Source organism: Taudactylus pleione, unplaced genomic scaffold (assembly GCF_031769625.1).
Source record: "Taudactylus pleione unplaced genomic scaffold, aTauple2 ptg000006l, whole genome shotgun sequence".
In the NCBI taxonomy this organism is placed as follows: Eukaryota; Metazoa; Chordata; class Amphibia; order Anura; family Myobatrachidae; genus Taudactylus; species Taudactylus pleione.
Window position 1 is genome coordinate 11,912,907 of NW_028284409.1, and position 22,937 is coordinate 11,935,843.

Consider the following 22,937-nt stretch of genomic DNA (forward strand, 5'->3'; position numbering starts at 1 on the left):
CCTGACAAATGAGTATCCCCTGCTAACGTAGACAGTACCTAAATATACCATTAGCCTCCTCACTCTCCTAATGACATTTATGTTGTTAATAAATTATTGGGGGTCATTTAGTAAGGAGTGGTTTGGAGTCACAAAACTGCACTTTGTTCTGACAAGCAAAATGGTGTGCAGGTTGGGCCAGCCAGAATAGGAAAAAAACTAATGTAAATATGTATTATTCAGTTATGGAAACAATAAGAAGTTAGTTATGATGGAGGAAACAATAATGCATTATTTCACTAAGTACAGTGCTATTTTTGTAGAAAAATAGGTTCAGGAACTCTCTGGGAAGGGGCAGTGTCTGCAGATATGTGGGCAGAGCTTCAGTGAGGGTGGGGCTTCAAATGGTGTGTATAGAATTATTTTTGAAAATGTTAACGTTTGGGCTGTGGAGGTGGGTGTTATTTCTTTCGATAAGGTATGACATGTCAATCTTTCTTACAGTATATAATATATAAAACTATACAATTACAGAAGTATAGGAAAGAAAACTGCTGTACCTCATAGTAAACTCCACATCGTGACCATTTCCTCATTGTAATCTTTCTGCCTTGTTCTCTGTTTGCTGTGTCAACAGCAGAATGCCGTCCTTGTAATAACCACAAATCAACCTATTTTAATGGACAGAATTGTCGAAGTGGTGGTTCAACAATCCGCATGAACAAAAGTGATGAAAGTCTTTGTCAACAATGATGCCCTACTTGTGAAAACCCCCGTTCACATTCACTTGAGGATATCGGAATAGAATTTAATGCATTTTTCAGTTCTGTCAAATGTTGTGGAAAAATGTTTTGCTTTAGATAAACACAAAATCCTCGGACGGCCAAAATATGACTCCATTCAATTAAATTGGTTTCATCACTGTTAAGAAGCTATTCTTCAACATACTTTTTTAATTGTTGATGAAACATTGCAGGATAAACAGAATGATGACTCTTAGGGGTATATTACTAAAGTGCAGATTTTTAGAGGTGAAGAAGTTGCCCATAGCAATCAATCAGATTCTATCTATTTATCTTCTAGAAGGTGCTAGATAAATAAGTAGAACCTGATTGGTTGCTATGGGCAATAACTTTACTTCTAAAAACTCGCACTTTACTTGTATAGAGTTGAACTCCCTAAAACAATAAATTATCAACAGCTGTAGTGGCACTCTTACAAAAATTTCCTGGTATGGTTTGTCGTTCATCAAAAATCTGAATGATCGTTCTAACTTTTATATCTGCCTGATATAAATAAATTTTTCTATCTTGCAAATCCAGGCTCAATTCTGACAGTTGTTGTAGGGCATCACACATCAGTGCTAAATGAAGTATAAATTCCGTTGAAGCAATTTTCCTGTACAGTCACAGGTATATGCATCTATCTTTTCTATTTCTTGTGGTATCATTTACAGCTTTTTTGAAGTGGCTTCAAAATGTTGCCAAACTGCAGAAAACGTTTGAAAACATTATGCCACCCATCGAGTATTTAGCGGCCTATTCATGATGTTAATTATCGGGGTCCGAACAGACCCCGATAAACAACATTCTAACTCGCTGTGGAATCCGGAGCAATACATTATTGCTCCGGTGCGGTGACAGCTGATGCGAAATCAGCTGTCCCCATGAAAAGCTTCACTGCTCTTTTTCGGAGCAGTGAATCTTTTCACATCTCCTTTTGGAGCAGTGACGGGAGTGCGCATGCGTGACCTACAGGTCACGCATGCGTACAAGAGCCCCGACGTCCGGCGGAAGGAGCCAGACAGGGGCGGAGGGATCCCATAGGGAAGGAGAGGGTATTGGGAGCATTCGACATCTGAAGATGGCGAATGCTACCGCACTCAAGCTCCAAAAATAATATATTCTCGGAGCTTGATGAATTCTGTCCCCATACTAGTGAATGGGGACAGCGGGTCATCCCGCAAAAGGAAAGTGAGTAGGAGATATCCAAAATATCTCCTGCTTTACCTTCATGATTAATGCATTTTCAAGTGATGATGAATAGGCCCCTAGGAACTCTGCCAATTTTTAACAATTGCAAAAGATTGCATCTCCAGTAACTCAACACATTCATGTAATTCTCTTCTATTTTTTGGTGATGCATGATTACATAGCTTCTCCATAAAAACCCTAAATCTATTGATACCTGATACAATTTTCACAGTATCAGACACTGATAACTCTAGCCTATGAGAAGCACAATGCCAGATAATGACTGAGGGAAACTCAGCTTTAAACAATGTGCCTACGCCACTCTTGCAGGCCAACATCACTGCTGCACCATCGCATGCCACACTCACTAATGCCATAAGTTTGTAGACAATCGAATAAAGTATTAAAAACTGCATTTGCAGTTACACTATGCAATTTTATTAAGTCCAAAAAGATGTTTACTGTATAATTGATGTCATAATTGGCAAGACAAACTTGAGTGTAAATTATTAATGTTGGTTTTTTACTGAGAGTTGTTGGCTCATCAATAATAATAGAGATTTTATTGTTAGATGTAATTATTTGTTTAACTACATTTCACTTCTGCACTGAGATGGTTGACTATGTTTGTGCGTGCATTTGCCGAATGCAAAATTTCCCCCATTTCAATGCCATTGAGTTTTTGCAGATCTATTTCTTTCAAAATTATGAAAAGACTGGTTTTCTTTTGCTACCTTGTATGCCGTACGAAACACTTATTCTGTTATTTTTTTTCCGTGAGCAAGATTTCTTATAATGACATTAGGAAGTAAATATTTTTCTCCTTCTGCTAATAATTTTACTGCTGCCTTGTGTCCTGCACTTTCTTTTTGCTGAAACATTTTTTTCCGTAGTGATGTTAATTGTTGAGTATGGTTACTGCCGTTATATGTTACTTCATTGTTAGCCCACTCTTTTGATACTTTCATACCAGTTTTTTTCTCTACAGTAAGACATCCAGTTTTGTTGCATGATCTACACCCTAATTTACTATTGATTATAGTAAGCCAATCGAATTTAAAAAATAAAAAAATGAAAACTTTTGGTCTTCTGTCCAACAACAACACGCAAAGGAGAACAAGAGGAAGCTTCAGCAGAGGTATCGCAGTTTGAAGGAGACATTCTTATTGCACTTTGATTTTCTAATTGATATGGACCTGGTGTATCTTCCATTATCCGTGCTCTCTTGGCATTCCTATTCTCAAAGAAACTTGTAATTGTTCTTATTTTGATGTAGTGTCAAATATTATGTTCTATGAATTTTGGATATTTTGTTAACATCTGTGGTTGGATCCAGACCCTATGAGTAAAGACAACCCAAAAATATATATGAATTGGTGCCATGTCTCCAAACCTTTTAAAAATAAATAATGTAATTAATCACTTCTGTTATTGTTCTCTTTGTGCTAGGACACAATTACTACATGCACTGCAGGTGTCACCTCACATACTTATATACCCAAAAACATATAGCTTGCATCACAAATAATGGCAGCAAATTCATTTATTACATTGTCTGAGATAATTACATGAGATAAGCTCATCTTTTTGGAGACAAGAACAGACACACTGTAGAACTTGAGTTGGTAGAGTGTGGAACGTGAGGTGGAAGACTGTAGAACGTGATGTGGTATAGTGTGGAACTTGAGGTGGCAGAATGTGCAACTTCATATGGCAGACTGTGGAACTTGAGGTGGCAGACTGTAGAACTTGAGATGGACGACTGTAGAACTTGAGATGGCAGAGGGTGGAACTTGAGGTGGTGGAGTGTGGAACTTGAGGTGGCAGAGTGTGGAACTTGAAGTGTCAAACTGTAGAACTTGAGATGGCAGAGGGTGGAACTTGAGGTGGTGGAGTGTGGAACTTGAGGTGGCAGAGGGTGGGGCTTTAGCTGGTAGAAACGTCCACAGGTACAGACACTAAAAAAAAAAAATATAGGTTTTAAAACATTACACTTATATGTTGTTTCCGACCATTTGCTATAGCCTACATTGCAAATAATGGCAGCAAATTTATTTATTTATATTGGCTGAGATAATTACATGTGATAAGCTCATCTTTTTGGAGACAAGAACAGGAACACACCGACACACTGTAGAACTTGAGGTGGCAGACTGTAGAACTTGAGGTGGTAGAAACGTCAACAGGTACAGGCACTAAGAAAAACAAATATAGGTTTTAAAACATTAAACTTATATGTTGTTTCCGACCATTTGCTATAGCCTACATTGCAAATAATGGCAGCAAATTAAATTATTTACATTGGCTGAGATAATTACATGTGATAAGCTCATCTTTTTGGAGACAAGAACAGGAACACACCGACACACTGAAGAACTTGAGGTGGCAGACTATAGAACTTGAGATGGCAGAGGGTGGAACTTGAAGTGGTGGAGTGTGGAACTTGAGGTGGCAGAGTGTAGAACTTTAGCTGATAGAAACATCAACAGGTACAGGCACTAAGAAAAAAAACTATAGGTTTTAAAACATTACACTTATATGTTGTTTCCGAACCATTTGCTATTGCCTACATTGCAAATAATGGTAGCAAATTAATTTATCTACATTGGCTGAGACAATGAGTTATGGTAAGAACTTACCTTTGTTAACTCTCTTTCTTTGAAGTCCATAGGGTCCACAAGGAGACCTTGGGTGTAGGTGGTGGATCTGGAATCCATAGTTAAAAGCTTTCAGCATCCAGGATGCACTGGTCCACTCTCCCTATACCCCGCCCCCGAGCCAGAGGCACCTCAGTTCGTTATAAGCCAAAGGCCGGAGGAGGATAAGAGAAAAGGAAGACTGGTACAGACAAGAATCACACTCTCACAGAGGAGACGGGAAACCGGTGACCAGAAACATAGCCCATATGAAGCCAGGTGAGTCAGGACAGGTGCCCTGTGGACCCTATGGACTTTGAAGAAAGAGAGATAACAAAGGTAAGTTCTTACCATATCTCTAATTTTCTTCTTCAGGGTCCATAGGCTCCACAGGGAGATTTTGGGGATGTCCCAAAGCAGTCCTTTTAAGGGTGGGGATGCTCCTGCGCTGAGAGGAGAATCCTGCACTCAAAGAAAGTATCCTGAGAGGCAAAGGTATCAAATGCATAGAACCTTACACAGGTCTGGACAGAAGACCACGTGGCCGCCTTACACAGCTGAACAGCCGAGGTGCCAGGGCGAGCTGCCCATGGCGGACCCACAGACCGAATGGAATGAGCATTAACAGAAAGCCAGAACAGGAAGGCCTGCCTGCATGTAAGCCTCTGAGGTAGACATACTAAGCCATTTAGCCAATGTTTGTTTATTGGTTGGCCATCTTTTCTTGTGAAATCCATAGAGCACAAATAATGAGTCTGATTTACGGAGGAACTATTACGGTTCACATAAATCCTGAGGGCACGGACCACATCCAAATAGGCCTCACCTGCCGAGAGGTCCAGTGACTGAAAGGCCGGGATTATAATTTCCTCAATAATGTGGAAACCAGAGGGACAAAGGGAGGTTGAATCCGGAGAACACCCTGTAAAAAGTTGCGGAGATCTGGGAGAGGAGCTATCCTTCGTTGGAACCACACAGACAGTGCAGAGACATGCACTTTCAACAAGGCCAGGCAGAGGCCGAGGTCCAAACCAGATTGAAGGAATGCTAATATTCTGGAAACATGAAACACCTGAGGGCCGTAATCCCTAGTGCGACACCACTGAAAATATGTATGCCACACTCAATGGTAAATCCTGGCTGAGGCAGGCAAACGTGCTAAAAGCATCATGCTGATGACTGAGCTAGAGAAACCCTTGGACCTTAAGATGGATGTCTCAAGAGCCACGCCGTTAAAGATAGACGACCCAGATCTGGGTAAAGGCAAGGACCCAGAGACAACAGATTCGGGCGTTGAGGCAGCAGGAACGGAGTGTCGATGGAGACACTCCGAAGATCTGAGGACCAATGACATCTGGGTCAAGCGGGAGCCACCAGCAGGACCGTGCCTCCGTCCTGTCTGAACTTCCGAAGAACCTGAGGAATCAGGAATATCAGAGAAAATGTGTACGCAAACTGGAAGTTCCATTTCACTGACAGAGTGTCCACTAAGCTTGCTTTGGCATCTCTTGTCCTGGACCCGTACACAGGCAACTTGTGATTGTGATGGGAGGCCATGAGGTCCACCTCTGGGAGGCCCCATTTGTCCACTAGGAGTTGAAACATCTCTTGGTGAAGAGACCATTCCCCTGAATGCATGTCGTGACGGCTGAGGAAGTTTGCTTCCCAATTGAGGACTCCCGGAATGAACCCGAGATGGCTGGGAGGTAACACTCTGCCCAAGTCAGGATGCATGACACTTCTGTCATTGCCACCCGACTTTGAGTGCCTCCCTGATAGTTGATGTACGCCACCATGGTGGCATTGTCGGACTGAACCTGCACAGCTTTTCCTTGAAGAACGTGTCTTGTCAACTGGAGGGCCCTGTACAAACGTCCTTGGTGGTGAGGCACCAGTGCTGGGCAAACTTAAAAAGTCAGCCTCCCACTCTGTGATCCCCCAGAGGGAGGCCCATCCCATCAGGCTGAAGGTTTATACTCTGGTTTGGAAGTAGGGGGTCTGGCACTCCAGGCCTGTTTCTTAGGTTTAGAGGTCGACTTGGCCGCTGATTGTCTACGGAAAGAATGTTCTTTGAGCTTTCCTTGAGAACGAAAGTACCGAAAGGAAGAGGTTCTAGCCTTTGAAGGTGCAGATGCTGATGGCAGAAAAGCTGACTTAGATTTCGCCAGAGTGTCTACAATTTTGTCCAGGTCTGGGTCAAATAATATCACCCCATTCAAGGGCAAGGCCTCCAGGCCCTATTTGAAATCAGCATCCACCCTTCAGGAGCGTAACCACAAAGAGCAGCGAGCAGACACGGCTGCGGCTGAGAGTCTGGAGGTCAGTAGACTGGCATACAAAGCCGCCTCACCAATATAGGCGGCTGCATCCCTCATGTGGCCCACTAAAGACCTTTGAGTCTCAGGGGCCTCCTCGGGGAAGGTGTCCTCCAGTGCATTTGTCCAGCTCTCAATGGCCTTGGCCACCCACGAGATAGCCATGGACTGACGGGCCACAGCTCCTGAGAGAGAGTAAATCGATTTCAGGCATGTCTCCACCTTCCTGTATGTAGAATCCTTCAGGGAAGAAATGGAAGGCATAGGCAGTGTAGCACTCTTAATCAGGCGAGTAACATGAGAATCTACCGCAGATGGCAATTCCCACTTTTTGCAATGACCCACAGGAAACTGATAACATGAGGCCAAATGCTTTTGTGGTTGATACCTCTTACCAGGCGATTGCAGGCCTCCGCGCCTCCGCCATGTGGTCTGCCAGCTGGTCAGAGAGAGGGAAAACTACCGAAGTCACCTTTGCCTGTTTAAACTCAGGGTATTTGGATTTAGGGGCAGGAAAGTCATCCTCTTAATCTAGTATGGATCGGACCGCCCTTACCAACACTGGAACATTAATAGCAGATTTAGGCTCCACCTCCTGTGCAGGGGAATCTGAATCAGACACCTCAGGCCCTTCCCCATCATTCGATGACACGTCTGTGTCTGATAGTTGTGTAGACTGGGATGACATTACAGGACGATTAGATGCCTTCTGAGGTTTTTCATTCCGCAACATGGTCTGAAAGGCCATAGCCGAAGCTGAGAAACTCTGAACTGGAGAAAACATCCACCCAGGGTGGTTGTACAGCTTGCAGAAATCCCTGAAAGGGAATGACAGACTGTTGTGGTACCAGAGGGGATTGCATATAGGGCCTGATTCAGAGCCGGACGCTATTTGCGGATGCTCGTTCTAAAAAAGGGGCCGAATATTTAAACTGAGTGATCGCTCTTTGCGGTGTGTTGACGCCTCTATGTCTGAGCGAGCGTCCGAAAAATGCGCTCACCCCTTTGACGTTCGCATCACACATCATCTCCGGTATTTATTAGATTAATCGGGAACATCGAAAGGCATCTGAACTGCTCGCAGTGCTTGTGGTAGGATTTTCTTCCCGCTATCACTGCGAGCAGTTCAGGCTAAAAGACAACCAAGTGATGTGGTCGATGACGCTCCTTTGCTAATTATGCACTCCCATTAAACACCCTTTTGACCGTTAGGCACGCCTGCGTTCGGATCTCCACTCCCCCGTTTTCAAGCACCTTCCCCTGTTACCACCCACAAACGGTACATTCTGTCAATCAAATTAGCAGCCCCTCGCTGTTTTACGAGCGCACGGTTTCTGACCGCATTGACTGTTTTGCGCAGTTGTGCGAACATCGCTCAGAGCGAACGAGCGGCCACTTACGAGCGGCTCTGAATCAGGCCCATAGAGCGGTAACCCCCTAATAGGGAGTAACAGTCTGTGGCCCAGGAGTAGACTGCAATAATTGTAGGATACCCTGAGAGGGAAGGATGACTGTTTGGGGCAACCTCATATGGGGCAAAACGGCGACCCGCAATGGAGGCCAGCACCTGAGAAGGGGGATCCTGTCCCATTGTTGGGGGGTTTGAGGGACCAGGCAACTGATAGCACCTCACACATAGCCCATCCTGAGATAAATCCTCCTTTCCTACTCCCATTGTGCCTGCAGGAGAGCAGAGTGGGTGCAGTAGTGCTCTCAACCTCCTTGTCAGATATATCTGCCAATATATGTATACATATATATATATATATATATGTATTTACAGGGTGAAGGGGATCAAAGGCGACATAAGAAACAATATACCAATGAGAATGGAATAAATGATATCAAAAGATCAGGCGTGTGTTCATCAAAAAATACAATATAATGATACTTCTACCCAGATGTTGTCAATGAAATCGATGTTCCATGTGCTTATATATATGGGAAATCAGGAAGCGTAAAACTGGTTACCAACAAGTATGCAACACACTGGTCCAACAATATGGCACCGTGCAGCACACAACCGTATGTGACAGACCTCACAAATACTTGTGTCTATATATGTGTTAAGGTAAGCCTGCCTCCCCTGGCCAGCAATTAACCCCCGGGACGCTGCTTCGCGCTTCCAGCTCCAAGTTCCTGGTGGTCTAGTGGACGCGCGGGGTAAGGGGGGCCTGCCGCCACTGCCAGCACCTCCGGTCTGTCCCCAGGGACCGGAGGTAAAAGACTGCATAATACGCGGATCACCGCAAGCGCTACCGCTTCTTACCTGTCCCCGGCTTCTTACCTGTATCCGGCAGCAGACCAGGGAGTCCCGCAGAGTCCGGCTAGCACAGACTCTGGGGTCCTGCCGAGATCCCCAGATCTGTACTGGTGTTGCGGCGCCGGCGGGGTGACGGAGTGGCAGCGCGGATGTCTCTGTCGCTGCCCACTCTGAAGAGTCAAAAGAATAAAACCTAGTAACTCATAAAAATGAAACAGCTTTGGGGCTGCTAAACAGCCCCTCTGCGTAAAACAGTGTCCCGACTCCGGCCGGGCACCAACTACAACTGAGGTGCCTGTGGCTCGGGGGCGAGGTATAGAGGATTATGGACCCAGTGCATCCTGCTAGCTAAAGCTTTTAACTGCACAGTGCCAAGGATCCAGATCCAGCTATACCCCAAGGTCTCCCTGTGGAGAAGAAATAAAACACAATGGCTACCACCAAAAAAAAAACATAAGCTTTGCATGAAAAAAAAGAACATTAGCACAGATAAGAGAAACATAAAACACAATGGTTCTCACAGCACTTAAAAAATAAAACATATAGGGTCTCATTTATCAACAAGTTTTATCACTCACAACGAGTGATAAAACTTGCTGTATATGGTAAATAGTGCTTCAGCCAATCCGCTCCCAACTGTCATTTGGCTGAGCACCATTTATCATACACAGCGAGTTTTATCACTCGTTGTGAGTGATAAAACTCGTTGATTAATATTACCCATGGGCTTCACATGAAAAAAAAAAAAAATACATTGACACTGTAAATACAATGTTGACCACAGAAAAAACATAAAACATATAAGCTTTGTATAAAAGAAACAAACAAATTTTCCCTGTTACACTGTGCTCCCCTTCCCACCCACACTGTGCTCCTCTTCCGTTCTCCCATCCACACTGTGCTCTCCTTCCCTTATCCCACCCACACTGTGGACCTCATTCAGAGTCGGTCGAAGCGGCCGCACGGTCATAGGGGAAAAGGGTCCGGATATTCAAATGATTCCCTCGCAAGTTGCGTCCCTAAGTTCGGATCGGTAGCTGGCCGACCAAGGGGAGGAAGCGGTCGGAAGACAAAAAAATACGCCCCCTTCTCGTACGCATTACACGTCATCTCCGGGCATATAAGGATTAATCGAAACCATCGGGAACCATCGGAACTGGTCGTAGAGCTTAAGGTTGACCATACCCTCTCTTAAGCTCTACGATCATGTCAGTGTAAAAACCTCCCATGTCACATGTGCCATGACGCTACTTTGTTAATTATGCACTCCCATAATCCGTATACACTCCCATAAAACGCCGTTCGCATAATGAGGCATGCCTGCGTTCGGATCTCCACTCCCGCGTTTTCAAGTACCTTCCCCTGTTACCACCCACAAACGCCTTCATCTGTCACTCAAACTACCGACCTGGCTGTGTTCAAGGAGAGAGAAATTTCTGATCGTAGCGGCTAGTTTGCGCACGCGCATTGCGAACTTTACGCATGCGCAGTATCAGGGGCTGGCTGGCAACTTTCATCCTGGGGAGCAAGCATAAGCATGTGGCCCCAACTGGGTCGTCTGTAAATGGCTTGTGCTCGTGCCCTAATTTTTGTGACATGTGTCCTACTTATTCTCCCCATGTCACATATACCCTCCTGTCATTCTCTCCTTGTCGCATGTGCCCCAACCTCCACCTTATCCAACAAGTCCCTGCCAAGCATTTCATGACTCCAGTCTCCCACCCACTTGTCTTTCCAGTCTTCAGCCCCTTTTTTTTCCAGCCTCCAGCACTCTTGTCTTTTTAGCCTCCTGCCCCCCTCTCTTTCCAGCCTCCTGCCCCCTCCCCCTCTTTCCAGCCTCCTGCCCCCTCCCCATCTTTCCAGCCTCCTACCCCCTCTTTCCAGCCTCCTGCCCCCTCCCCCTCTTTCCAGCCTACTGCCCCCCTCTCTTCCCAGCCTTCTTTCCAGCCACCTGGCCCCCTTACTTTCAAGCCTCCTGACTTTACAGACTCCGTCCCCCTCACTGAGTCTTACCATTTAATAGGTCCTCTGGTAGCTGGTCCTCTCCCGGGTGGCTGGCGGCTCCTCTTTGCGGCAGGTAGCGTGACATGATGTCACGAGGTCAACGTCGCGCTCCCAGCCGGATTGCTCTGCACACAGTGTCGCGCTCCCAGCCGGGTCCCTGCTGCACACAGCGCTGCTGGCACTGCCAGAGATATGCTGCCCCTTCACTGCAGCGAGGGGCCAAGACACAGGCACACAGTGGGGTCATCCCTGCCGCCGGCCGGGTAGCAGGCAGAGAATGCTTCCCGACTGACAGCATTACAGAGCGAGGCCGCTGGCTGCCTGCCGGCAGCCCCAAAGTGTCAGGATTGAACCGGCCCAGGGGGCAGATGGCACCCTGCCCCCCAGCCCAGCCCGCCTCTGCGCAGTATAGTGAACATCGGTGGCGTACGACCGTGCGGCCGCTTCAACCGACTCTGAATGAGGTCCTGTGCCCCATCACAGCCACACTGTGCTCCCCTTTCCTCATCCCACCCACACTGTGTTCCCCTTCCCACACTGTGCTCTCTTCCCTTATCCCACCTACACTGTGCTCCCCTTCCCTCAACCCACCCACACTGTGCTCCCCATTCTACAATGTGCTCTATTCCCTTAACCCACCCACACTGTGCTCCCCTTTCCTCATCCCAACCACACTGTGCTCTCCTTCCCTTATCCCACCTACACTGTGCTCCCCTTCCCTCAACTCATCCACACTGTGCTCCCTGTCCTACAATGTGCTCTTTTCCCTTATCCCACCCACACTGTGCTACCCTTTCCCTATCCCACCCACACTGCGCACCCCTTTCCTTATTCCACCCACACTGTGCTCCCCATCCTACAATGTGACACCAAGAAAAATACAGTGGCGACCAAAGAAACAAAATAAAACATGTAAACTTCACATAAAAGAAACATTGTCCCAGTCTCACTGTGCTCCCCATCCCACCCACATTGTGCTCCCCTTCCGTTCTCCCACACACTCTATGCTTCCCTTCCCTTATCCCACCCACACTGTGCTCCCTTTCCCTCATCCCACCCACACTATGCTCCCCTTCCCTCATCCCACCCACACTGTGCTCCCCATCCTACAATGTGCTCTCTTCCATCATCCCACCCAAACTGTGCTCCCCTTCCTTTCTCCCACCCACACTGTGCTCCCCATCCCACACTGTGCTCTCTTCCCTAATCCCACCTACACTGTGGTCCCTTTCCCTTATCCCACCCATACTGTGCTCCCCATCCCTCATGCCACCCACACTGTGCTCCTCTTCCCTCATCTCACCCACACTGTGCTCCCCATCCCTCATGCCACCCACACTGTGTTCCCCTTCCCTCATTCTGCCCAGTGTGCTCCCCTTTCGTTCTCCCATCCACACTGTGCTCTCTATCCCACACTGTGCTCTCTTCCCTTATCCCACCTAAACTGAGCTCCCCTTTCCTTTTCCCACCCACACTGTGCTCCCCATCTTACAATGTGCGCTTTTCCCATATCCCACCCACATTGCTCTCCCCTTTCCTTATCCCATGCACACTGCACTCCCCTTTCCTTATCCCACTCACACTGCGCTCCCCTTTCTATAGCCCACCCACACTGTGCTTCCAATACTACAATGTGCTCCCCACCCCTTATCCCACCCACACTGTGCTCTCCTTCCCTTATCCCACCCACTCTGTGCCCCATCACAGCCACACTGTGCTCCCCTTTCCTCATCCCAACCACACTGTGCTCTCCTTCCCTTATCCCACCCACACTGTGCCCCATCACACCCACACTGTGCTGCCCTTTCCTCATCCCATCCACACTGTGCTACCCTTCCCACACTGTGCTCTCTTCCCTTATCCCACCTACACTGTGCTCCCTTTCCCTCAACTCACCCACACTGTGCTCCCCATCCTACAATGTGCTCTTTTCCCTTATCCCACCCACACTGTGCTACCCTTTCCTTATCCCACACACACTGTGCTCCCCATCCTACAATGTGACACCAAGAAAAATACTGTGAAACACAGTGGCGACCAAAGAAACAAAATAAAACATGTGCTCCCCATCTTACAATGTGCGCTTTTCCCATATCCCACCCACATTGCTCTCCCCTTTCCTTATCCCATGCACACTGCACTCCCCTTTCCTTATCCCACTCACACTGCGCTCCCCTTTCTATAGCCCACCCACACTGTGCTTCCAATACTACAATGTGCTCCCCACCCCTTATCCCACCCACACTGTGCTCTCCTTCCCTTATCCCACCCACTCTGTGCCTCATCACAGCCACACTGTGCTCCCCTTTCCTCATCCCAACCACACTGTGCTCTCCTTAACTTATCCCACCCACACTGTGCCCCATCACACCCACACTGTGCTGCCCTTTCCTCATCCCATCCACACTGTGCTACCCTTCCCACACTGTACTCCCTTCCCTCATCCCACCCACACTGTGCTCCAATTCCATCATCCCACCCACACTGTGCTCCCCATCCTACAAGGTGCTCTCTTCCATCATCCCACCCACACTGTGCTCCCATTCCATTCTCCCACCCACACTGTGCTCCCCATTCCACACTGTGCTCTCTTCCCTCATCCCACCTACACTGTGGTCCCCTTCCCTTATCCCACCCACACTGTGCTTCCCATCCCTCATGCCACCCACACTGTGCTCCCCTTCCCACATCCCACCCACACTGTGCTCCCCATCCCTCATGCCACCCACACTGTGTTCCCCTTCCCTCATCCTGCCCAGTGTGCCTCCCTTTCTTTCTCCCATTCACACTGTGCTCTCTATCCCACACTGTGCTCTCTTCCCTTATCCCACTTACACTGAGCTCCCCTTTCCTTTTCCTACCCACACTGTGCTCCCCATCTTACAATGTGCCCTTTTCCCATATCCCACCCACATTGCTCTCCCCTTTCCTTATCCCATGCACACTGCACTCCCCTTTCCTTATCCCACTCATTCTGTGCTCCCCTTTCTATAGCCCACCCACACTGCGCTTCCAATACTACAATGTGCTCCCCACCCCTTATCCCACCCACACTGTGCTCCCCATCCAGCATAGCGCTTTCCCCTATCCTACATAGTGCTTTCCCCTTCCCCACATCCAGCATAGTGCTTTCCACAACCCCCATCACACAGTGCTTTCCCCTGCCCAATCCCACATAGTTCTTCCCCAATCTCACATAATGCTTCCACCCCATCCCACATAGTGCTATCCCCTGCCTCCCGTTCCACAAAGTGCTTTCCCTGCCCCACATCCCACATATTGCCTCCCCCAGGGCCGGACTGGCCATCTGGCACTTCTAGCAAATGCCAAGGCTGGTGGGCTGGTTGGGATTGAAACCGAGGCCGAGCAGCACCTTCTCCCGGCGCACTGCTGGGCTGAGACACTGAGAGACAGGGGCATAGAGCAAGACCACGCCCCCGTGCAGCCAAACCACGCCTTTGTCCATAGAGGCCACACCCCTGTCCATCAAAGCCACACACCCTTTTCAGGATCGCGTGCACATCATGGACTCATGCCAGGTCTGTCTTGCAGCCCCAGTCCGTCCCTGGCTTCCCCATCCAACATAGTGCTTCCCCCATCCCACATATTGCTATCCCCTGCCTCCCATTCCACATAGTGATTTCCATGCCCACCATCCCACATAGTACTTCCCCCATCCCCCATAGTGCTTTCCCCCCATCCCACATAGTGCTTCCCCCCATCCCACATAGTGCTTTCCCCCATCCCACATAGTGCTTCCCCCATCCCCCATAGTGCTTTCCCCCCATCCCACATAGTGCTTCCCCCATCCCACATAGTGCTTTCCCCCATCCCACATAGTGCTTCCCCCATCCCCCATAGTGCTTTCCCCCCATCCCACATAGTGCTTCCCCCATCAAGTGGTTTCCCCTACCCCCACACCCACATAGTGCTTTTCTCTACTCCCTGCACTGCCACCAGAAATCATAGAAAGCATAGCCCCAGATGGAAAACACAAACTCCTAACCTGCATAATGCTGGGTACACACTGATATATCGGTCATTCAATTGAACGGCTGGTATATTGTGTGTGCATCAGTGGCATCACAAGGAGGGGTGCGGGCCGCTGAGGGGTGACACCAAAGTGCCGACTCCTCCTCAGTGACAGGAGCCGGGTATTGCACTGTAGCATTATGAGCAGCACTCGCCTTCTGACACAGTGAAGGAGCCGGCACTGCACACAGACTGGTCCCTGGGGGGAAGTTTGCATCTCCGGGACCCCCGGATTGAGTAAAACGGGGCTTTGATCCAAGAAGCCATGCCCCGTACCAGCAAGAACACGCAAATTTTTTTGTTGGCGCACTACAAGCCTGCCCTCCCCGGGTGTCACCAGAGGCAGGGACGCCACTGGTGTGCATCGTCCAGTGTGTACAGACAGCAGGTCTGTGAACTACGTTTTTCACAGACATATCGCACTGGCTATGCAGCACAGCCAAATGCCGATATATCTGCAGATATTTCGGCAGATTGTGCTGTGTGTTCGGGCAGTCAGCCAGGCTTGGACTGGGCCACTAGGGATTCGGTGACATTCCCGATTCTTAGCCACGCCCTCGCAGGGCCTACAGTGACTTTGGCCCTCATTCAGATCCACTCGCAAGCGGGCGCACGTACGTTAGGCGTACGTACAAAAATATTTAAATTCAATGGCTCGCTCGTATTTTCGTTCGCATCTAAAATTCCTCCCTAAACTCTGACGACCCCTCCTCTAACTAACGAGCGTACGAAATAGCGAGCGTACATCCCCGAAATGGCTTGAAAGGAACGCACGCACAAGTATAAACAGGAAGTGGCCTTGTCAGATGTCGATTACCTGCTCCTTTATTCTGCCTACCTCCATCAATCGTATCATGCCAATCAATGTATCAATTAGCTTAATTGTTTGTTTTTTTTCAACACAATGCAAGAAACTTTACTCTTGTCCGTGTTTGTGTTTACCCGCAGAATACGTACGGATGAAACATTCGCTTTTATTGTTCAAAAAACATGTGAACCACAATTAAACAATTGTTCTATTGCTGTGGATCCCCGCATATTTCCCTGGGTTCATTTCTTTATTTAAATTTGCTTACGCATGTCACTGCATCAAGCCTATCATAACTCTCATGAGATTTCTGGCCCTGTCGAACACATGACTCATACACTAACCAATAAAATTGCTCCTGTTAATTTCCAAAATACATTAGCCAATCAGAAAATTTTTACACACTTTATCAAAAATGATTTTTAAGGAAAACACCATTGCCATCATGAGAGCCTCCGCATTCACCAGGCGCGAGCTGCTGGTGCTTACGGAGGTCATGGATCGCCGGATCACCAGCCAACCTCAACCCATCACCAACCGGCAGAAGCGTTCCGCGTATGCGGAGGCACGGTCCCGCCTGCGGTCCTTCGGCTCACGCCGCAACATCGGGCAGCTGGAGCGCAGGTGGTCCGACCTGCAACGGCGAACGCCCCGCTTGCTGGCATGCTTTCGCATGCAGATCGAGGAAAGTAAGTGTTATGTATTGTGGTTTTAATGTTTGTGTTTGTGGGGCAAACTGCGTGTGCATGTTTTCCTGTCTGTCCTATTTATTATTTGTACTCATATCTGCGTGTGCATGTTTTCCTGTCTGTCCTATTTATTATTTGTACTCATATCTGCGTGTGCATGTTTTCCTGTCTGTCCTATTTATTATTTGTACTCATATCTGCGTGTGCATGTTTTCTTGTCTGTCCTATTTATTATTTGTACTCATATCTGCGTGTGCATGTTTTCCTGTCTGTCCTATTTATTATTTGTACTCATATCTGCGTGTGCATGTTTTCCCTCTATTTCTGATTTATTCATTCTACTCCTATTTGGCTTATTTTTTGGGTTGTTTTTTTTTTTTAGTTTTGGTCCCCGGATTTGTCCATAAACTAACCGCAATTTCTTTGACATATTTTAGGGGGACAGCCAAGACTCCGCCGTCACCGTCCGTCCAGACGGCGTTCCCGGCCACTATCCCCAACCCCCAGCCAACACTCCACCCCAAATCTTTCCCCTATTCCCCACTCCTCCCCATCCTTCCCAGACCCTCTCCCGGAAATGTCGGGCCTCCTTCCCCTCCGTCCCACTTCCCCCTCTCCTCCACCCACCCCTCTTCCAATTACCCCCTCCCCGGAGTCCATCATAACTCCTCCCCATTCTTTGGGGAATGACGGATCCTCCGAGGAGGATCATGGAGGCATTTCCGGAGCTCCCGTTTTGGCTCCCGGTATGTTTTTATTTTGTTTTTTTTTAAAGCACAAACTGTTTGTATGTAATCATGTGTCGTGCCTTTCTTCGTGTTTTTGTGGCTTGACTTTTGGTGATTTTGCAGTTTGCCTTTACCTCTTCCTGGTGATTTCAACATACACATATCACACCTGTGGGAATTTGTACATAGGCCTTGTATTTTTGGCAGCACCCCCTTTTTTTTTTTTTTTTTAGGTTTAGGAGTGATTTCGTTGTGTTTTTGTTTTTTTAATGTGGATTCCCTATTGTTGTATTAACCCACACACTTTTCTCACCCACAGAGGAACAGAGGCGTCGGCAAGAGGTGGCGGATTGTGTTGGCCAGATGCGCCAACATGTAATTGGCATTCTTGTGGCCCTCGACCGGCTGTCTGGCCTCCTTCGCCAGTAGTTTTTTTATTTTTGTTAACTTTTCAAAATAAATTTATTCAGACAAATATACGTTCTGGCTCATTTTTTAAATCCAAAACCAAGATAGTTTAGCATGACATAAGTAGACTGTTCCTGCAAGGATTTCCCTTTTTTAAAAGTTAGATTGTGTTTTGTCTTTGTATGTCAAACAGACACAAGAAACACATAACAGTAACAATGTCATTTCCCTTTTTGGGTGTAGTGTCAATTACATATTTCTACATTTTACAGGTTCCTAGTTGGTGCGCAAGCTGCTTAGGCCAATCTTACAAATCCCAAGGTTGGGCCAGGCTTCCTTTTGGTGTGGGTTGGGAAGCTGAAAACATATTTCAGTTTAGCTCAATTGGCGTCAGTACTGGATTACCCCTTAGTCAAATGTAACTTGTGTTAACCTGGTTACACTTGCTGTTAACGTCCCAAAAAAGGAAGACCATTTCACTCTCCAAACATTTATTCACAACATAACAGAGAAAACAAAGTGGTCACTCCCAAAAAAAGAACACAGTGATAAATTCAAATACAACACATACCAAGAAATAATTAAATAAAAACAAAAAATCAAGAACTGGTTGACGAAGGACCATGCCAACATGATTCCACAAACATGGCGTTGCGATATGGGTTCCAGAATATATGCCCAAAAGGACCAGATCCAGGTTTGGTAAGGGTAGCAGGAAGTAGTGAGCGTTGGAGTGCCAAAGATTATGTGAACAAACAGAAGATGGTGAGAAAAAAAACACAAAATTAGATGTTCGCAAACAAACACAAACACATTAGGTATAAACACTGTAGTTTTGTTACAACTTACCTAAAAAATCTGGCCACAACATCATCGCGTATGGCCCCCCCACATACTGACCTCCGACCAACCTCGGGGGGGCCATCCTCAGGTAAGGCATCCTCTGGCTGCATTGGGACACCACTCCTTATGGCAATGTTGTGAAATATCCCACACAGGACCACAATTTTAGACACCATATCCGGCACATACATGAGCTCGCCACCAGAGCGGTGGAGGCATCGGAATCGGCCTTTTAAAAGGCCGATACAGCGCTCCACCACTTGCCTGGTGGCTGTAAGTGCGGAATTATACGCACTTTGTGGCCCTGGTGTGGGAGCCAAATAAGGAGTGAGCAGCCAGGACATGCAAGGGTATCCACTGTCTCCTGTGAAAAAAAATAGACAACATCAGGAACACTGTGTATCAAGCTTAACATTGTTATGTACTAAAGGTCTCCACTTACCCAGAAGCCACGCATCACCAGCTTGTAGGTTGGTTAATTTCTGCCATATCCCTGATTGCCGGATGACGAAGGAGTCATGAGCACTTCCTGGTAATTTAGCATTCAGGGACAGGATCTGGAGGGAGGCATCACATACCACCATTACATTCAGGGAGTGATAGTGTTTACGGTTTCTAAATATTGCCTCCAGCCGTGCTGGAGGCTGAAGTGGTATGTGAGTACCATCCACAACCCCTATGATGTGTGGGAAGCCAGCTATTTGGTAAAAATTGGCCTTGGCCACACTAAGGGCACCCATATCCAAAGGCATTTTAATAAAATGATGGAGGTGCTTGAAAAGTGCCTCCATCACTGCCCTCAGGATCCGGGAAAAGGAGGATTGGGAGATGCCCGCCACTATTCCCACCGTTGTTTGAAACGATCCTGAGGCACAGAAATGTAACACCGCCATAAATTGCGTCAGTGGTGGTATTGCTGTTGGACTGTCAATTTGCCGCTCAAGATCACTTTCTATTAATGAGAGAGTGTCTATGATGATTTTGGGAGGTAGACGGTAGCGTCTTAAAACCTCATCATCGGGCATTCCAAAAAGGGTGACACGTGTTCGAAATATCTGGGGCCTTGCATGCCTACGATGCCTACGCCTGGGACGAGTTTGAGGTTGGTCGTCTTCCGGGAGCAGGGCCAGAACAATTCGCCCCAGATCTACCTGAAATTCAAAGTTTACAATGTAAGGCTTTTGAGCCACCCCAAAAGTAACATAAAACAACTTAGCTTTATGATACCATCCATAGCTGCTTACATGCCGGGGTATTGTCATGATACGTATAAACTGTAAAAAAGCCAAAAATGAGACATCAAAAATTTAGAGGGTGATTTTATGTTTGTCAAATTGGTGCAAGCCAACACATAAAATAGGCGAAACACACATTTGGCCATCGATGAAAACGACATTGCACACCGTACGTCAAATAGGGGTCAAATGGACCCCAAAAATGGAAAAGGGAAAAGCAAAACTGGTTTACATGATGAATAAGCCTCGAAAAATGCGTTAATTATTTCGCAAATGCAAGTCACTACACCAACAGTAAAAAATGCGTTAATTAGTTCGCAAATGCAAGTCACTACACCAACAGTCAAAAATGCGTTAATTAGTTCGCAAATGCAAGTCACTACACCAACAGTCAAAAATGCGTTAATTAGTTCGCAAATGCAAGAAAAATAATGGACTTACCAAAATCGAATATATAAGATTTCCCTCAAAAAGGTCTTTGGGTCCGAAAGCCAAAACAAACTAAAATAGATGAAATTAGTGTTAAAAAAAAAATATCAAACAAAAAACCAGAAGTAGACACCAATTGGCCACAAATTAGACTGCACAAAACTTACCAAATCAGGAAACGATGGCAAAAAATAAACCAAAAAAATGCGAACGGAAAACCAAAACAACTGTAGCAAACCAAAAAAAATACAAACACCGCCAAATCCTCCAACCGCAAACAACCAAATCCAACCAACTTAACCGCCAACAATCCAACAACGCAACCTCGACTCCACACACACCAAGCCATAAATAGTGTTTATTTTCCCGCACAAATTAAGGATGAATCATAGGGACGCACAATCAATGATGCGGCCGCAAACTAAGGACGCATGTATAAATACGTCACGAAATCACATTTAATTTCTGGTTGATTTCATTCTGGAAGCAGAGACATGGCTTCAGACCAGGGAAACAATGGGCAAAATTCCGGCGGTAAGGCCTTCATGCATTTTGTCTCAATGATTCTTTTAAAACATAATATTGTGCAAGTTGTGAAGTGGCTAAATCTGCATATTTACCCAAATAGGTGAGGAGGATGACATGGAAGAGACTGCTGGCCCCAGTCAACCCGCCAAAGCTGCCAAAAAAAAAAGGCAGCCACATTTCACAAGCAAGGAGATGGAGGTTTTGATCCAGAAGTGCGTTGACATCCTGCCCCAGGCAGCCAGGAATATGAGCCAAAGCCAGAAGTGGAGAATGTGGGAGGAGGTCGCCGTTGCTGTCAATAGGGTGGGTGATTATGTCCGTCTAGCCCGGGATGTCAAACGGCGGTAAGTAAACACTTTCCCATCCTATAAACAAACCCCATTGTAAAAAAAAGGATAATGGTTCCAATTTCATTCCACAGATGGGCAGACTTCAAATATCGTCTCAAGCAAAAACTTGCCGACAGGGCTAGGCATGCAAGGGGGACAAGTGGGGGTCCCACCCATGTGTCATTGGAGTTGACAGACTTAGAAGAGCTGGCACAGGGGTGTGTGCAGGCTGTGGAGGTGTTTGGCGTATCCAACATGGATACGGACATGCCAGACTTTGCGGCTCCTCATGTTGGCCAAGGTAAGTCTTGTGATGTCACCAACTCTGAAATGCTATTGTGCCAATATGTAGATTCTAATGTGAGTCTTTTCGCATTTTTCCTAACAGAGACAGAGGCGGATGAGTCTGCTCCAGAGGGGAGCCTTGGCCGCAGAATTTCTGCTGGCTCTGCAGGGGAGGAACCAGTACATCCGGCTGAGGACCCTGCAGAAGCCAGTCCAGGGCGTGCCCCCTCGCAGGCAGTGGGCCTCCTCACAGAACTCAATTTTAAATCGGATTTCCATATGGAGATTCTGCAGAGGATGGACGCCAGTCTGATACGGGTGGCTGAGGCCCTGGAGCAAAATGCTGCGGCCAACGTGACCATTGCTCAGGCCCTGGCGGAAAATACCAGGGCCAACATCCGCATCGCCGATGCCCTGGAGCAGCTCGTTCGCCAGCACATGGTGGAGCCGACCTCCCTTCCTGCTGGAACATCCGGATCCTCCACCTCTGGCACAACATCAGCCAATCCTCCAAATGTGCCTAGCCCTGTGCCTAGTCCAGAGGCCACAACATCTGCCTCTGGACAGGCCAGCCCGATGGCATCCCGGACCCGGTCTGGTGCCCACCCTCACCCAGCCAAACGGGTGAGAAAACGGTGACAGCAATGGCGACTTTTCCCACACTCCTTCTGTGCTTGGCTCATATTCCTTTCTGGTCAAAACTTCCCTCTCCTTTCTTGTGAAATGTTTTTAATTTTGGTATTTACGTTTATGTTACCAGTTATGGCTTTTTTTTTTTTTTAACAAATATCTTTGCCACAAAAAAAAGGCAACAAAATATTAGGCCAATTTGTTTGTGTTTAAACAATAAATTTAAAACAAAAAACTGACATTGTATTGTGACATTATTGTACAAATGGGTTACATTTAATCCTGGCCCTAAAGGCAAAAACTGACCCTCTTAAAAAAAAAAAAAGGCCTCTTTAAGGAAAGTTTAAAAAATCACATAGCGATGCAAATTCCACAGTAAACCAAAAAAAAGGGGAGCTAATTAAAACATGATGACATTATTGTTACAATAGGCCATAACCAACAAATTGTGGCCAAAATAAAACACCAAAAATGTACGCTAATTGATTGTGTAATCATGACATTAGCAGCTCTGATTTCCACCTGCGTACGCTTTTGTGCTATCCCAATAAACTGCTTTCCAAACACATACCAAGCCGGTTTTCAATCAAACACTAATTACTTTACTGACCAGCCGCGATTAATCGCAGCACCATCGTTGAGTCCCGGGACGGAGGAGAAGGCCATCGCCAATGTGGTCGAGTAATCCTGACCCTAAGCTGTGCGAGCATTTTGAAGGGAAAGCGGATGTTCCAGTGACGTATGAGACGGTCCGAACACATTTGACGTTCGCATCTGCTAACGTATGTACGCCCCAAAAACGCCTCGCCACGCCTGCATTTTT

At 47.0% G+C, this 22,937-nt stretch overlaps 2 protein-coding genes across 5 annotated transcripts in view; both read right to left on the minus strand.

The window, feature by feature from the left end:
• Positions 1-1,157: 1,157 nt before the first annotated feature.
• On the minus strand, positions 1,158-2,290 carry LOC148543076 (E3 SUMO-protein ligase KIAA1586-like). The gene is made up of 2 exons (XM_088451984.1): positions 2,043-2,290; positions 1,158-1,377 (listed from the first exon to the last, which is right to left on the minus strand). Exons 1-2 carry the CDS (start codon positions 2,288-2,290, stop codon positions 1,158-1,160), a joined length of 468 nt encoding a protein of 155 aa, XP_088308110.1.
• A 1,200-nt stretch (positions 2,291-3,490) lies between these two features.
• Positions 3,491-22,937, minus strand: part of LOC148543077 (uncharacterized) — a 105,203-nt gene continuing 85,756 nt past the window's right edge. For 2 of the 4 annotated variants that reach the window (XM_088452589.1, XM_088452659.1), the window contains 3 exons: positions 4,271-4,450; positions 4,077-4,147; positions 3,491-3,910 (listed from right to left, as the gene is read on the minus strand). In XM_088452589.1, the coding sequence (XP_088308715.1) occupies positions 3,532-3,910; positions 4,077-4,147; positions 4,271-4,285 (465 nt within the window). In that variant the 5' untranslated portion in view covers positions 4,286-4,450 and the 3' untranslated portion in view covers positions 3,491-3,531. Of the gene's footprint in view, positions 3,911-4,033; positions 4,148-4,270; positions 4,451-22,937 lie in introns of all 4 variants that reach the window. The other 2 variants (XM_088452735.1, XM_088452824.1) reach the window with 2 other exon arrangements.

Excerpts from the sequence above, each read along its gene's own strand:
- LOC148543076 (XM_088451984.1), bottom strand. The coding sequence starts at position 2,290 with ATGTTGGCCTGCAAGAGTGGCGTAGGCACATTGTTTAAAGCTGAGTTT. Across the intron at positions 1,378-2,042 it reads TTTGCAATTGTTAAAAATTG|GAAAATTGCTTCAACGGAAT; the intron begins GCAGAGTTCCTA and ends GTGACTGTACAG.